The sequence below is a fragment of the Carassius carassius genome, chromosome 12, assembly GCF_963082965.1.
Source record: "Carassius carassius chromosome 12, fCarCar2.1, whole genome shotgun sequence".
Classification (NCBI taxonomy): Eukaryota; Metazoa; Chordata; class Actinopteri; order Cypriniformes; family Cyprinidae; genus Carassius; species Carassius carassius.
This window is the reverse complement of record NC_081766.1, coordinates 34525612-34543111: the sequence shown is the minus strand read 5'-3', so window position 1 is coordinate 34543111 and position 17500 is coordinate 34525612. Positions and strand designations below refer to the sequence as shown.

The 17500-nt window shown below is 43.0% G+C and overlaps 1 protein-coding gene across 1 annotated transcript in view; it reads left to right on the top strand.

Annotated features, from left to right (window-relative positions):
- phlpp1 (PH domain and leucine rich repeat protein phosphatase 1) overlaps positions 1–17500 on the top strand; it is a 38019-nt gene that overhangs the window by 6571 nt on the left and 13948 nt on the right. The window contains exons 2-9 of the mRNA XM_059564195.1: positions 11857–12053; positions 12811–12936; positions 13793–13941; positions 14674–14820; positions 15346–15573; positions 16080–16282; positions 16364–16424; positions 16506–16601. Coding sequence (XP_059420178.1) covers positions 11857–12053; positions 12811–12936; positions 13793–13941; positions 14674–14820; positions 15346–15573; positions 16080–16282; positions 16364–16424; positions 16506–16601 — 1207 coding nt within the window. The remainder of the gene's footprint in view (positions 1–11856; positions 12054–12810; positions 12937–13792; positions 13942–14673; positions 14821–15345; positions 15574–16079; positions 16283–16363; positions 16425–16505; positions 16602–17500) is intronic.

The following is a 17500-nucleotide window of genomic DNA, read 5'->3' as shown; positions in this document are numbered from 1 at the left end:
AGTGTAGTGTACTGTGGTGTACTGTAGTGTAGTTTAGTGTACTGTGGTGTGTAGTGTAGTGTAGTGTAGTGTGGTGTAGTGTGGTGTACTGTAGTGTAGTGTGGTGTAATGTAGTGTAGTGTAGTGTAGTGTACTGTAGTGTACTGTACTGCAGTGTAGTGTAGTGTACTGTAGTGTGGTGTACTGTAGTGTGGTGTGGTGTGTAGTGTACTGTAGTGTAGTGTAGTGTAGTGTACTGTAGTGTAGTGTACTGTAGTGTAGTATGATGTAGTGTGGTGTACTGTAATGTGGTGTAGTGTACTGTAGTGTAGTGTAGTGTACTGTGGTGTGTAGTGTGGTGTGGTGTACTGTAGTGTGGTGTACTGTAGTTTAGTGTACTGTAATGTAGTGTAGTGTACTGTGGTGTAGTGTAGTGTACTGTGGTGTACTGTAGTGTAGTTTAGTGTACTGTGTAGTGTAGTGTAGTGTGGTGTAGTGTGGTGTGGTGTACTGTAGTGTAGTGTACTTTAGTGTAGTGTACTGTACTGTAGTGTAGTGTACTGTGGTGTGTAGTGTAGTGTACTGTAGTGTAGTGTGGTGTACTGTAGTGTAGTGTACTGTAGTGTAGTGTGATGTAGTGTGGTGTAGTGTAGTGTGGTGTAGTGTAGTGTAGTGTACTGTACTGTAGTGTAGTGTACTGTTGTGTTGTATGGTGTAGTGTAGTGTGGTGTACTGTAGTGTAGTGTACTGTAGTGTAGTGTGGTGTGCTGTAGTGTGGTGTAGTGTGGTGTACTGTAGTGTAGTGTAGTGTGCTGTACTGTAGTGTACTGTAGTGTGGTGTACTGTAGTGTAGTGTGGTGTGGTGTACTGTAGTTTACTGTGGTGTACTGTAGTGTAGTTTAGTGTACTGTGGTGTGTAGTGTGGTGTAGTGTAGTGTGGTGTACTGTAGTGTAGTGTACTTTAGTGTAGTGTACTGTACTGTAGTGTAGTGTACTGTGGTGTGGTGTGTAGTGTAGTGTACTGTAGTGTCGTGTAGTGTAGTGTACTGTGGTGTGGTGTGTAGTGTACTGTAGTGTAGTGTACTGTGGTGTGTAGTGTAGTGTACTGTAGTGTACTGTGGTTTGTAGTGTAGTGTAGTGTACTGTGGTGTGGTGTGTAGTGTACTGTAGTGTGGTGTAATGTAGTGTAGTGTACTGTGGTGTGGTGTGTACTGTAGTGTAGTGTAGTGTACTGTGGTGTGTAGTGTAGTGTACTGTGGTGTAGTGTACTGTAGTGTACTGTGGTGTGGTGTGTAGTGTAGTGTACTGTAGTGTAGTGTGGTGTAGTGTACTGTAGTGTAGTGTGGTGTAGTGTACTGTGGTGTGGTGTACTGTAATGTAGTGTAGTGTACTGTAGTGTGGTGTACTGTAGTGTAGTGTGGTGTAATGTAGTGTAGTGTACCGTGGTGTGGTGTGTAGTGTAGTGTAGTGTAGTGTACTGTGGTGTGGTGTGTACTGTAGTGTAGTGTAGTGTACTGTGGTGTGTAGTGTAGTGTACTGTAGTGTAGTGTACTGTAGTGTAGTGTGGTGTAATGTAGTGTAGTGTACCGTGGTGTGGTGTGTAGTGTAGTGTAGTGTGGTGTACTGTAATGTAGTGTAGTGTACTGTGGTGTGTACTGTAGTGTAGTGTAGTGTACTGTGGTGTGTAGTGTAGTGTACTGTGGTGTGGTGTGTGTACTGTAGTGTAGTGTACTGTAGTGTAGTGAACTGTGGTGTAGTGTACTGTAGTGTAGTGTACTGTGGTGTGGTGTGTGTACTGTAGTGTAGTGTAGTGTACTGTAGTGTACTGTGGTGTGGTGTGTGTAGTGTACTGTAGTGTACTGTAGTGTAGTGTAGTGTACTGTGGTGTGTACTGTAGTGTAGTGTAGTGTACTGTGGTGTGTACTGTAGTGTAGTGTACTGTAGTGTAGTGTAGTGTAGTGTACTGTAGTGTACTGTAGTGTAGTGTACTGTGGTGTGGTGTGTGTACTGTAGTGTAGTGTAGTGTACTGTAGTGTAGTGTGGTGTGGTGTGTGTAGTGTACTGTAGTGTAGTGTACTGTGGTGTGGTGTGTGTACTGTAGTGTAGTGTACTGTAGTGTACTGTGGTGTGGTGTGTGTAGTGTACTGTAGTGTAGTGTAGTGTACTGTGGTGTGTACTGTAGTGTAGTGTAGTGTACTGTGGTGTGTACTGTAGTGTAGTGTACTGTAGTGTAGTGTAGTGTACTGTGGTGTGTACTGTAGTGTAGTGTACTGTAGTGTAGTGTACTGTGGTGTGGTGTGTGTACTGTAGTGTAGTGTAGTGTACTGTAGTGTAGTGTACTGTGGTGTGGTGTGTGTACTGTAGTGTAGTGTAGTGTACTGTAGTGTAGTGTACTGTGGTGTGGTGTGTGTACTGTAGTGTAGTGTACTGTAGTGTAGTGTACTGTGGTGTGGTGTGTGTACTGTACTGTAGTGTAGTGTAGTGTACTGTAGTGTAGTGTACTGTGGTGTGGTGTGTGTACTGTAGTGTAGTGTACTGTAGTGTAGTGTACTGTGGTGTGGTGTGTGTACTGTAGTGTAGTGTACTGTGGTGTAGTGTAGTGTACTGTAGTGTAGTGTAGTGTAGTGTACTGTGGTGTGTACTGTAGTGTAGTGTAGTGTACTGTGGTGTGTACTGTAGTGTAGTGTAGTGTACTGTGGTGTGTACTGTAGTGTAGTGTACTGTAGTGTAGTGTACTGTGGTGTGTACTGTAGTGTACTGTAGTGTAGTGTGGTGTGTAGTGTGTAGTGTAGTTTACTGTAGTGTCAGTGTAGTGTAGTGTGCAGGCATGTGAAGTATGTACTCAGACTCTCTGGAAATGTCAGGCATGTCGTGCTCGGAGCTGAAGCTTCGGTCTGAAGGATGTTTGAGTGAAGTGCCAGAGTTTAAGACATTTCATATCCTGTGGATCGTGTTCGATATGTTGCTTGATTGTGAATAATGTGATGAATGGCTTACAGGTCATTGTTTCAGTTTGTTTATGATCAAATTTTTCAAGCTGTTGTTTGATATAAGAAATACATTTGATCATCAGGTGCATATCAGGTCATTAGTTCAGAACACGTCAGGATGTGTGTGTTTTAGTGTCTCCGCTCATGTGAACGCTGAGACGGTGTGAGTACAGGCTCCTCGTGATGACTTCTGTCAGGCAGGAGCTGGATGATAATCAAAACGATTCATATTATCAGCATGTTGAAGCTGTTCTTGATCCTGTTGAACTGTGTCACGCTCTCTACACACACTACCTCTGTGTGTTATGTAACTGCGTTAGTCTCTGACAAACAGCTTGATCCGCTCAGGCACGTGTGTGTGTGTGTGTGTGTGTGTGTGTGAAAGAGAGAGTGTGTGTGAGTGTGAATGTGAATGTGTGTGAGAGAGAGAGAGAGAGAGAGCAAGAGAGAGTGAGTGTGTGTGTGTGTGTGTGTGTGTGTGAGAGAGTGTGTGTGTGTGAGAGAGAGAGTGTGTGTGTGTGTGTGTCTTGTTCTCTCTCTCTCCCTCTCGTCTGGTTTTCCGCACACGTTCACGCAGCAGAGAGTGTTTGGTGAGTCAGTACAGTCACAGTAGAAGCGCTGCACATTTACAGTGCGTCACATAAGAACAGCCTCTGAGCTCAGCTGAAGCGCTGTAGTCGAGCTGTTTCGTGTTTCGCTGTGGAAGTGCTGTGTCGAGCATCTGGATCCAGATGAGGTTTCAGGAGATTCAGCAGTGTCTGTGTGCTGAGCTGACCGTCTGTCCTCTGGAACACACTTTAGAGGACAAGACAAGACTCAATGTGTCATCAGGATATATGAGTGTGTGTGAGTGTGTGTGTTACTGTACTGTAACTGCGACTAACATCAGGGCTCATCAGCCACCATCAATTTAATGAAAACATGCACAAAAATAAATGAAATAAGCATTAATTGTATGCAATATTATTTGAAGTTCACTAAATATGCATTAAAGCATGTCTTTAATGCTGCTTTTTTGAAGCCGTCTGTTTATTATGAGATAGACGATAAATATGGCGCTCGCCACACAATCCTACATCATTTGTGCCGTTAAAGATGCGGTTATGCTCCTCTGAATGAGCTGAGTGGTCAGTCTGGCAGAGCTGGATCTAAAACAGGCTCAAGTAAATCCTCAGTGCCACCTAGACAAATATTACACCTGGTACAAATACAATAGTTGTGTGAATGCACTCGTAATGATGTGCTTCTGTGCTTTTCACTTAATAATAAACTACATTTTCAGTTTGTTTCTCACCCTGCCCTGCTGTATATACTCACTAACATGCATGGGATTATTTTATGACACGTTTGCATCCTTTTTTTAAAGCTCAAATGTGGTCAGCATTCACTGACATCAAATAGATAAACACAAGCAGGACTTCTTTTTATCTCCTTCTGTGTTCCGCAAAAAAATAAGGAAATACAGAATTAGATCAATATCAGGGCGAGAATATAATTGCTGAATCTTCATATCTGTGGAACGTTCCCATAGATGTGAATGGGTCAGTGAACTCCACGCAGATGAAGGCTGTTGTTTGCTAATATGATGTAAGGCGGTGTTGTTCTGGGGGATTTTAAATGAATGTGTAGCACTTGTTCATGCTGATATCAGCAGTTATTTCCAAAGCTGTGTGGTTCTGTTTTTTAATTGGCTGATGCTGTTGGTTAATGTTTAACTGCAGTCTTCTCTCTCTCTCTTCTGTCATACCACACTTAATTGATTCCATATTGTCATTTTTGTTTTATTGGATGACATCATCCTAGTGAATTGACATCACTGGCCATGAGTTTCTGTCTTTAATAGGGCTATTTAGGGCAAATTTAGAGCATCGAACTGATAAAATCTCGTTATTCCTTGTGTACATGTAGTGAAACTGTTTAGTGAAAACATGATAATTTAAAATATATTTTTTCTGTGTTTCACTTGTGTTTTGAATCTGCTTGACTTCAGCTACTGTTTGGTTGGAATTATGCTTGCTCTGATAAGAATGTCTTTATTGAGAAGTATTTTCAAATGCTTAAATATCAACACATATCTCAAATCTCACCAGTGTGAAAGTATTGTTGTTTTGTTTTGTAGAAAAGGTCAGATTGTGTAATACAGCTGTGGTGGTGTGCTGAAGTCCTCCAGAATGTGCCACTCTCTGTCATTAGCTTTTTAACTCCTCAAAGAAATTATTCAGGAGTTTTTATCAGGGGTGTGCACGGATAGTCGATCATTCGAATATTCGTTCTGCTCTAATTATTCGATAAATTAAAATGATATTCGAATTTCGCTATATTTTTGCTTGCCATAAAAATCCACAATAAAACCTAATTTGGTAACTTTCTGTGATTCTCCACGGCATAATTGAAGATATATGCAAGCAAAAAATAATGAATGAATGAATAAGAACTGCGGGGGGTGTCTGCGGTCTTGGGTTACGGGATGGGGGGCTTATGATATTAGACTTCGTTAGTCTGCCACAAAAAAAACAACAACAATAAAATCATGAACTCAAATGTCATTGTAAAAAAAAGAAAAAAAGCAATGACTGTTGTAACAGTGCGTAAATCAGACCTTTTTGTAACGCTAACGCCAATAAGCTTAAACGAAAATAACGAAATAATTGTGTAGCGGAGTATTTTTTTGTACACAGTGCCGCGAACTGTCCATCACTCCTGTACGCGTGCATCACTGTCCTCCTCGCAGCTGCAGACACTTGCGCTCTCTTCATCAAGATTTAAAACAAAAAGGCGATAAAAAGGTTGTATTGTCTTTGTGCATATTCGAATATTCGTTTTTTGTGAGCTCAAATATTCGAATGTGGTATTTGCGGAAAACGCCCATCCCTAGTTTTTAGCCCCAATATGTCACGCAGGCAGTTTCTCCAGTGCATTAGACCACACGAGCTGAACGTGGACAAATATAGCCTGGACACACACCCTCTTCTGCTTTGTGCCGGATACCCAGAGGACTGCATCTGCCTAACCGCTCTAAACAGGATGAGGTGTCTAAAAACAGAGCCTAAGTCAGACATCGGATAGACTGCTGACCCCTGACCTCAGGGCGTCTGTCCCAGGAGTCAGCCATAGGGCTGGGAGACCTTCACAGGTCTTCATTCTGTACAGACATTTGATACTTTAGAGGTTATGTGCATTTTTTTCTCAATGGCCAATGTAAAGTAAATTCTGAATGCCACTCTTTACTAGTACTGACTACTGAAAACCACTTTCTTCTATAGTTCTAGTTGATAAATTCTACTGTTTACTAGTACTGAATTCTGAATAATGTACTTTACTAGTAGTACAACAGCTGAATTCAGTTTTTTTTGTTAGTACTGACTGCTGAGTTCTGTTCCTCAGTTGAACTAACTGCTGAATTCTACTCTTTACTAGTACTGACCGCTGAACTCCGGTCTCTTCTCTAGTTCTGACTGCTGAATTCTGCTCTTTATTAGTACTGACTGCTGAACTCCGGTCTCTTCTCTAGTTCTGACTGCTGAATTCTACTCTTTACTAGTACTGACCGCTGAACTCAGGTCTCTTCTACAGTTCTGATAGCTAAATTCTACTCTTTACTAGTACTGACCGCTGAACTCCGGTCTCTTCTCTAGTTCTGACTGCTGAATTCTGCTCTTTATTAGTACTGACTGCTGAAGTCCGGTCTCTTCTCTAGTTCTGACTGCTGAATTCTACTCTTTACTAGTACTGACCGCTGAACTCCGGTCTCTTCTCTAGTTCTGACTGCTGAATTCTGCTCTTTATTAGTACTGACTGCTGAAGTCCGGTCTCTTCTCTAGTTCTGACTGCTGAATTCTACTCTTTATTAGTACTGACCGCTGAACTCTGGTCTCTTCTCTAGTTCTGACTGCTGAATTCTACTCTCTATTAGTACTGACCGCTGAACTCCGGTCTCTTCTCTAGTTCTGACGGCTGAATTCTACTCTTTATTAGTACTGACCGCTAAAGTCCGTTCTCTTCTCTAGTTCTGACTGCTGAATTCTACTCTTTACTAGTACTGACCACTGAACTCAGGTCTCTTCTCTAGTTCTGACTGCTTAATTCTACTCTTTACTAGTACTGACCGCTGAACTCCGGCCTCTTCTCTAGTTCTGACAGCTGAATTCTACTATTTATTATTACTGACTGCTGAAGTCCGGTCTCTTCTCTAGTTCTGACTGCTGAATTCTACTCTTTATTAGTACTGACTGCTAAAGTCCGGTCTCTCCTCTAGTTCTGACTGCTGAATTCTACTCTTTATTAGTACTGACCGCTGAACTCCGGTCTCTTCTCTAGTTCTGACTGCTGAATTCTACTCTACTAGTACTGACTGCTGAAGTCCGGTCTCTTCTCTAGTTCTGACTGCTGAATTCTACTCTACTAGTACTGACTGCTGAAGTCCGGTCTCTTCTCTAGTTCTGACGGCTGAATTCTACTCTTTATTAGTACTGACTGCTGAAGGCCGGTCTCTTCTCTAGTTCTGACTGCTGAATTCTACTCTTTATTAGTACTGACTGCTGAAGTCCGGTCTCTTCTCTAGTACTGACTGCTGAATTCTACTCTACTAGTACTGACTGCTGAAGTCCGGTCTCTTCTCTAGTTCTGACTGCTGAATTCTACTCTACTAGTACTGACTGCTGAAGTCCGGTCTCCTCTCTAGTCCTGACGGCTGAATTCTACTCTTTACTAGTACTGACTGCTGAAGTCCGGTCTCTTCTCTAGTTCTAACTGCTGAATTCTACTCTACTAGTACTGACTGCTGAAGTCCGGTCTCTTCTCTAGTTCTGACGGCTGAATTCTACTCTTTATTAGTACTGACTGCTGAAGGCCGGTCTCTTCTCTAGTTCTGACTGCTGAATTCTACTCTACTAGTACTGACTGCTGAAGTCCGGTCTCTTCTCTGGTTCTGACGGCTGAATTCTACTCTTTATTAGTACTGACTGCTGAAGTCCGGTCTCTTCTCTAGTTTTGACTGCTGAATTCAACTCTTTACTATTACTGACTGCTGAAGTCCGGCCTCTTCTCTAGTTCTGACAGCTGAATTCTACTATTTATTAGTACTGACTGCTGAAGTCCGGTCTCTTCTCTAGTTCTGACTGCTGAATTCTACTCTTTATTAGTACTGACCGCTGAAGTCCGGTCTCTTCTCTAGTTCTGACAGCTGAATTCTACTCTTTATTAGTACTGACTGCTGAAGTCCGGTCTCTTCTCTAGTTCTGACTGCTGAATTCTCCTCTTTATTAGTACTGACTGCTGAAGTCCGGTCTCTTCTCTAGTTCTGACTGCTGAATTCTACTCTACTAGTACTGACTGCTAAAGTCCGGTCTCTCATCTAGTTCTGACTGCTGAATTCTACTCTTTACTAGTACTGACTGCTGAAGTCCGGTCTCTTCTCTAGTTCTGACTGCTGAATTCTACTCTTTATTAGTACTGACTGCTGAAGTCCGGTCTCTTCTCTAGTTCTGACTGCTGAATTCTACTCTACTAGTACTGACTGCTAAAGTCCGGTCTCTCCTCTATTCTGACTGCTGAATTCTACTCTTTATTAGTACTGACCGCTGAACTCCGGTCTCTTCTCTAGTTCTGACTGCTGAATTCTACTCTACTAGTACTGACTGCTGAAGGCCGGTCTCTTCTCTAGTTCTGACGGCTGAATTCTACTCTTTATTAGTACTGACTGCTGAAGTCCGGTCTCTTCTCTAGTTCTGACTGCTGAATTCTACTCTACTAGTACTGACTGCTGAAGGCCGGTCTCTTCTCTAGTTCTGACTGCTGAATTCTACTCTACTAGTACTGACTGCTGAAGGCCGGTCTCTTCTCTAGTTCTGACTGCTGAATTCTACTCTTTATTAGTACTGACTGCTGAAGGCCAGTCTCTTCTCTAGTTCTGACTGCTGAATTCTACTCTTTATTAGTACTGACTGCTGAAGTCCGGTCTCTTCTCTAGTTCTGACGGCTGAATTCTACTCTTTATTAGTACTGACTGCTGAAGTCCGGTCTCTTCTCTAGTTCTGACTGCTGAATTCTACTCTTTATTAGTACTGACTGCTGAAGGCCGGTCTCTTCTCTAGTTCTGACGGCTGAATTCTACTCTTTATTAGTACTGACTGCTGAAGGCCAGTCTCTTCTCTAGTTCTGACTGCTGAATTCTACTCTTTATTAGTACTGACTGCTGAAGTCCGGTCTCTTCTCTAGTTCTGACTGCTGAATTCTACTCTACTAGTACTGACTGCTGAAGTCCGGTCTCTTCTCTAGTTCTGACTGCTGAATTCTACTCTTTATTAGTACTGACTGCTGAAGTCCGGTCTCTTCTCTAGTTCTGACTGCTGAATTCTACTCTACTAGTACTGACTGCTAAAGTCCGGTCTCTCCTCTATTCTGACTGCTGAATTCTACTCTTTATTAGTACTGACCGCTGAACTCGGGTCTCTTCTCTAGTTCTGACTGCTGAATTCTACTCTACTAGTACTGACTGCTGAAGGCCGGTCTCTTCTCTAGTTCTGACGGCTGTATTCTACTCTTTATTAGTACTGACTGCTGAAGTCCGGTCTCTTCTCTAGTTCTGACAGCTGAATTCTACTCTTTATTAGTACTGACTGCTGAAGTCCGGTCTCTTCTCTAGTTCTGACAGCTGAATTCTACTCTTTATTAGTACTGACTGCTGAAGTCCGGTCTCTTCTCTAGTTCTGACTGCTGAATTCTACTCTACTAGTACTGACTGCTAAAGTCCGGTCTCTCCTCTATTCTGACTGCTGAATTCTACTCTTTATTAGTACTGACCGCTGAACTCCGGTCTCTTCTCTAGTTCTGACTGCTGAATTCTACTCTACTAGTACTGACTGCTGAAGGCCGGTCTCTTCTCTAGTTCTGACGGCTGTATTCTACTCTTTATTAGTACTGACTGCTGAAGGCCAGTCTCTTCTCTAGTTCTGACTGCTGAATTCTACTCTTTATTAGTACTGACTGCTGAAGTCCGGTCTCTTCTCTAGTACTGACTGCTGAATTCTACTCTACTAGTACTGACTGCTGAAGGCCGGTCTCTTCTCTAGTTCTGACTGCTGAATTCTACTCTTTACTAATACTGACTGCTGAAGTCCGGTCTCTTCTCTAGTTCTGACCGCTGAATTCTACTCTACTAGTACTGACTGCTGAAGTCCGGTCTCTTCTCTAGTTCTGACTGCTGAATTCTACTCTTTACTAATACTGACTGCTGAAGTCCGGTCTCTTCTCTAGTTCTGACTGCTGAATTCTACTCTACTAGTACTGACTGCTGAAGTCCGGTCTCTTCTCTAGTTCTGACGGCTGAATTCTACTCTTTACTAGTACTGACTGCTGAAGTCCGGTCTCTTCTCTAGTTCTGGCTGCTGAATTCAGTATGTTTTACTCGTCCCATTGACCACACTGTGGCTTGTGGACTAATTTGCGCCTCTGAACAGCCAGACTCAATGCAGAAAGCTCATGTGATTTCTGTTATTTGTGCCTCACTTCATTGACAATTGGATAATGGCTAATCAATGTGATGGTGTGAATTTGGCTGAACAGCCGTGTAGCAGCTAATGTGCTCTTGGTTCATGGTCTGTGTCAGTCAGAAGTGTTCTCACGCAGGAAAGGCTGTGGTTTCCTCTCTGAGGATCACGCCCAGGGAAAATGCACAATCCGCCTAAATCATCCTTAAGTCTGCAGCATCAATATTTGTAAACTGCTTCTCTTATTTTTGTTTCCTTTACTGTAGCAGATCACTACATAACAGAAGAGATAACACTGCAACTAGTCATTTATGAACAACAACAGAAAGCTTCAGACTGGGTGTCATGTTAAACCTGTGATGATGGTCGAGCTGTAAAGTGGGCTACAGCGCTCCATGCGGAGTACCGTGGGGTCCTGACCCACATACTGCTGCTGCTTTTGGGTCAGATCTCGCTTGCTCTGAGAAGTGAAAGCAAGAATGGTGCTGCATAGTTAAGAGTCCGCTGAGTTCAGTGCAGGACAAAATACAACACATGAGTTATAAATATAGCTATATGAAAGTATTGATATTTTAACCAGCAGAGGACTGACAAATCAACCCATTTGAATAAATTAGAGTTTATGGCAAAACATATTGTACATCTGTTTCTCAATGGTGAATGTAAACTCACTCCATATAGAGCACTGATGAATTATTCAAACCAGAATCCAAATCTGAACTATGATCTGGTTCTGACTAATTCTTCTCTTTACTAGTGTGAACTGTTGAATTCTACTCTTCACTATTACTGACTGCTGAATTTTGCTGTTTACTAGTACTAATTGCTGAGTTCTGCTCTTTATTATCTCTTAACTACTGAAATCTACACCTTACTAGTACTGACTTATGAATTGTGCTATATACTAGTGCTGACTGCTGAATTCTGTGCTGTGAATTTCACTCGTTTCTAGTACTGACTTCTGAAAGTGAAAGAAAGTGACTTGACATATAGCCAAGTATGGTGACCCATACTCGGAATTCGTGCTCTGCTTTTAACCCATCCGAAGTGCGCACACACACACTGTGAGCACACACCCGGAGCAGTGTTCATCATTTATGCTGTGGCGCCCGGGGAGCAGTTGGGGGTTCGGTGCCTTGCTCAAGGGCACCTAAGTCGTGGTATTGAAGGTGGAGAGAGAACTGTACATGCACTCCCCCCACCCACAATTCCTGCCGGCCCGAGACTCGAACTCACAACCTTTCGATTGGGAGTCCAACTCTCTAACCATTAGGCCACGACTTACGAATTGCATGTGCCAGAGGCATTCTCTAGTGTGGGACATACTGTGAAGCTGTATTGGATGTGTTGAGAGTAGGAGTGGATTGAGGAAGTCACTGGTGTCTTTCTCTGTTTTCCAGGAAAACCTCACAGCATCGAGAGCTCCGAGCGCATCCAGCTCTCCGGAACATATAACGTACGGAAAGGAAAGCTGCAGCTGCCAGTAAACCGCTGGAGTCGGCGGCAGGTGATTTTATGTGGCACTTGTCTGATCGTGTCCTCAGTGAAGGCCAGCCATACGGGCAAGATGCACATCCTGCCACTGATCGGAGGAAAGGTACTGAACTCGCACCTTATCATCCTACGGGGAATGTTTGTCTCAAACCAGTGATCCTACAGCGTTCCTTCTGAAGATGTTAGATGTTGTCCAGCCGCTCAATAGGTGTTCAGTTTCACCTACAGATCCCTTTTACTGGTCAAAATTTACTTGAATAATAACTCTTATTTAGATTCAGACTTTCACAGACCATGAGAATGTAAGGACAGGACCTGCTTAGTTGGCTGCAATATTCACAGCTTACCTTAACTGTATATTGTCTACATGTGCTGAACTCCAGGTTATGTTTATAAAGTTTCTTTCCCACCCATACGGAAATGTTATATTTATTGGCCTGTATAAAGAGTGATATGGCTATATGTTACCTGTAAGGGTGTATATATTATATGTAGCAACCATATATTCAACAATTTATGTTTTATTTATATATACAAGTTCATTAAAACAACATTTGTGTATTGGCAAGATCCCGGTTATTGCCAACAAGCAACACTTGAAACGAGCGCAGTGAGAGGACAGACATAGTGGACATTGGTTAGTGAGAGTTACTGAAGTGTTAAACAAACAGAGTGTGTTTCAGTCTCGTACTCTCTCAGAGTTCATTTGTGTTGTAGACTGCTAGACTAAATCTTGAGTGCTGTCTGCCGTCACAGCCGATCTAAACAAACCTGTGACGCTTATGAACACTCATCACTTTATGAGCACTGTGTTACGTTCTGGTGTAAGCTTGTGTGTGTGTGTGTGTGTGTGTGTTCAGGTGGAAGAGGTGAAGAAACACAGTCACTGTTTGGCCTTCAGCTCAGCAGGACCTCAGAGTCAGACCTACTACATCAGCTTCGACAGCTTCACCGAACACCTGCGCTGGCACCGGCAGGCGGCGAAGGTACGTGTGTGTGTGTGTGTGTGTGTAAGTGTGAGTGTGTGAAAGCCCTAGTTGGGAGTCCTACTTTAGCATACTTCACTACGAGCGCACCATCCTAAACAAACGCAAGTAGGCCAGCTCTCCTCCGGGAGCCTCAGATTAGAAGAACCTCAGCAGAGGGCTTACTGTGATCGTGCCCTGTGTTTATCCTGAAGCACTGTGTCGCAGGGCTCGTCTGAAAATATAGATTTCTTGATTTAAACTGCTTCTCATTTAGATGAACCCATATCGATCCTTAAATCCCAAGAATCAGTGCTGTTTTCAGTTGATGCGTGGACAGAACTTAAAGAAACATCAACAGTCCTGAAGCACAGATTCAATCAGTGATTCAACCCTCAGTAAAACAGCTTGAGATCAATGATGTCACATTTACCTCAGAAAGACATCATTAGCTAGAATTAGAAAGAATCGCTCTAGAGAGGAGCATTTTCATAAATATGTGTAATATATTACATATTATACTTCACTTTACCAGTTGTCTGCATTTCTGTATGTTTGAATAAATACATTTATGACATCCACTGTTTAAATGTTTATGACAAATCTGTATTATTTAATGCATTTTTCTTATAAAACTGCCTTATGTGCCTTTTAAATGTTTGTTTCTAGATTAATAAGGCAATGCACAGACTGACCGGGCTTATTATTTAGTTTACAGCATTAGTTGAGAGAAAAATTGACATGTATTGTTCCTGTAAATAGAGTTGCAAGCATTTAAGTTGAACAGAATCATGAAATTTGTCTCTAAAGCAGCTCTAGTTGAGTGTTAGGTTTCCTTCTGTGACCGTGGGGAATGACCTGTGTGTGTGTGTGTCAGATGGTGTCTCAGAGGATCAGCTCGGTGGATCTGTCCTGCTGTAGTCTGGAGAAGCTTCCTCCTCATCTGCTGTACAGTCAGGATCTGACGCACCTCAACCTGAAGCACAACTTCCTCCCTGCTGACCAGACGCTGCTGCAGCTGCAGAGGTCAGTGTGCGGCTCTCTCCGGCTCCTCCAGGGAAGTCTGTGTCAGTGCTGGGAGCAGGCTCTCCAGATACACACTGAAACTATACAAAAGAAAGGAATTGTTTGTTGATTACATTAAGAAAGATTGATACATTGTTAAATGTTCATGCATTCACGTGATTCCCAACATTGATGATAATGCAGTTCTTTTAAATCATAAAACAGATTTAATTCTGAAAAAAATGAAACATATTTCATAGGGTCTTTCATTGTTAGAATTTTTTTATTTATTCAGTCGATTAGACATCCTTTTAGTTATTAACATGTAATTACACCATTACAACAGAATCCAGGGGAGTTAAAATGGAAAACTTAAATAATACTTTAAAAAAAGAAATTATAAAAATAATTTAGGAAAAAATATACTGGACAGGTATTTCAACAAAAATGTAATCATAGAAATTTGAATGTAGAAATGATAGGAATAATAAATTAAATGCATATTTAATGGTGGAGAAATAATAATAATAATGCAGACATTTCAGCCATCTGTTCTGACTAATGTGGATTATTATAATTTCATATTAATGCAGGATAAGACACGCACATTTCACGAGGCTGAAAAAGAAATCAGTCTGGTCTCAGCTTCAGGAAATAAACACACAGCAGCAAAAATGTAATCATTCCTAGAGAACAACTAACAGTTCTGTGGAGCAGTGTTTTATAGTGTGTCATAGAGTCTCCTCTCTGCAGATTCTCTCGCCTGCGGAGTCTCAATCTCTCTCACAATCATCTGGGGAGCTTCCCGCTGCACATCTGCTCCATCAGCTCACTGACCGAGCTCAACCTCAGCTGCAACCTCCTGACCTGCGTCCCCCCCGACGTGGCCAACATGAGCCAGTGAGTGTCACATGACCACGCTTCGTCCAATCAGTTCACAGCGCTGGGCTAAACCACGCTCCTTCTCTCTGATGTTACAGAATTCTTATGTGCAACGCCTCTACAGTGACTTTCCTTTTGTACTGTTATTAATAATATCAACCAATAACAGTTTGTTTTGTGTTTTCAGTTAATGTTTGAGGTGAACCAAGCGTATTGTATGAACCTCTAACCAAACATTTAACTAAATATGAAAGAGAGAAAAATAGATATTGTAGGTCATATTGCTTTTAAGTTTTTACTTGTACATATCGTTTCCAAACACTAATGTCTAATGCCAGGTTTAAAATGTTCAATGTTTTCAAACCATTTGACTTCATGACTATAATCAGAAGTATGTTTATCTCCACCGCACATGAGTGTCACATCAGACGTGTGGAGTCGGACGGTCATGTGACTCTGCAGTGCTGACCCCTGCTGGACACCTCACACAGTGATCTTAATCCTGTGTGTGTGTGTGTGTGTGTGTGTGTGTGTGTGTGCCAGTCTGCAGACGCTGGTTCTGGACGGTAATCTGCTGTCTGATCTCCCGGTGGAGCTGGGCCGTCTGCAGCGGCTGGTCTACCTGGGTCTGTCCTTTAATGAGTTCACACAGGTGCCGTCAGTGCTGGAGCAGCTGACCGCCGTCGAGAGGCTCTGCATGGCCGGGAATAAAGTGTGTGTGCTGACACTACAGGCCTTCCGTCTGCTGACGATCAAACACATCGACCTGCGGTGAGAACACACACACACACACATGATCCACACATATAACACAGTGATTGAGAGCTGAAGAAATCAAGGCTCCTCAGAAGATGTGAGATGTTCTGGAGGCTTGTGAAGATCATTCCTCCGCTGAGGAACAGTGAAAGTAAAGCTTCTGGAAACAAACGCTCCTCAAAAGATCCTGAGGATCAGATTTGAGACTCTAAAACATGATCGATGGAGAATCAAGTAAAGCTGAGCTGCTTCAGTCCAGTAAGAGTTCATCTGGAGATATTACTGACCTTATTCTGACCTTTACTTGATCACAATCAGACAAGATCTGAAACGAGATGAAGCTTAAAGCTTGTACAGTTACACTAGAAGAGCTTCGATCAGAGATTGAAGACGTGAGGAGTGTGAAACAGCAAAGATTTATCATGTTGGTCATTCAGAGCAATGTGTGTGTATCAGATGTGATCTTCACTGTTGATGGATGAGATCTGAGTGTAGAGTGAGTTGTTTCTGCATCTCTGTAGTCTGAATCAGATCTCGGCGGTGCTGCCGGACGAGCCAGAGTTTCTTCATCACGTGACACAGCTGGACGTGAGAGACAACCGTCTGAGTGAGCTGGACGCGTCGGTCTTCCCTCGACTGGAAGTGCTGCACTGTCAGAGGAACCGCCTCACACGTCTGCGCCTGCGCGGCTGCTCTCTCAAAGCTGTCTACGCCTCCAGCAACGGTACAGACCAGCAGCCCTGCTCACAGTGACCTCTGACCCCACTGACCTCTGACCCCACTGACCCTCGCTTTCTGTCCCCAGAGCTGCAGGAGCTGGAGCTGAGTCCCGCCGCCCTCAGCCTCACATATCTGGACATCTCCAGGTGCGTGTGACATCATGAGATGTGAAATCACTGCAGACCAACACACATCATGACATCACTCTCTCTCGTCTGCTCTCACAGGAACTGCATAAAGGCTCTTCCTGATTGGCTGAGTGACAGCAGGAAGCTGGAGGTTCTAGACTTCAGTCATAATCACATCACTGAGCTTCCTCCGTGGTGAGTGTGTGTGTGTGTGTGTGTGTGTGTGTGTGTGTGTGTGTGAGTGAGTGAGTGAGTGTGTGTGTGTGTGTGTGTGAGTGTGTGTCTGCAGCTACGACGTAAAACTGTGTTATGCCACATTTATATTTAATTTAATTTAGCAGACGCTTTTATCCAAAGCGACTTAGAAATGAGAACAATAGAAGCAATCAGACCAACAAGAGAACAACGACAGTGTACAAGTGCCATGACAAGTCTCAGTTAGTCTAGCACAGAATGCATAGCCAGGTTGTTGTTTTTTATAAGAATAGGATACACAAGAAAAGGTAAGTGCCAGTATTAGTTGGTCGAGTGCTGGCGAAAAAGATGAGTCTTTAGATGTTTTTTGAAATTGAGGTCTGGAGGTCATTCCAGCAGCTGGGCACAGTCCAGGAAAAGGTCCATGAGACTGATTTTGAACTTCTTTGGGATTCACTTGCAGAGCGCAAACTTCTGGAGGGCACATAAGATTTAACCAGTGGGTTTAGGTAAGTTGGTTAGGTGCCAGTGGTCGTCTTGTAGGCAAGCATCAGTACCTTGAATTTGATGCGAGCGGCTGCTGGTAGCCAGTGTAACCTGATGAGGAGAGGAGTAACGTGAGCTTTTTTTGGCTCATTGAAGACAACCCTTGCTGCTGCATTCTGGATCAACTGCAGAGGCTTGACAGTACATGCAGGAAGAGCCAGGAGAGCATTACAATAGTCCAGTCTGGAGAGAACAAGAGCGTGGACAAGAAGTTGGGTTGCTTGCTCTGACAGGAAGGGTCTAATCTTCCTAATGTTGTATAAGGCAAACCTGCAGGACCGGGTCGTTGTAGCAATGTGGTCTGTGAAGCTTAACTGATGATCCATCACAACTCCTAGGTTTCTGGCTGTCCT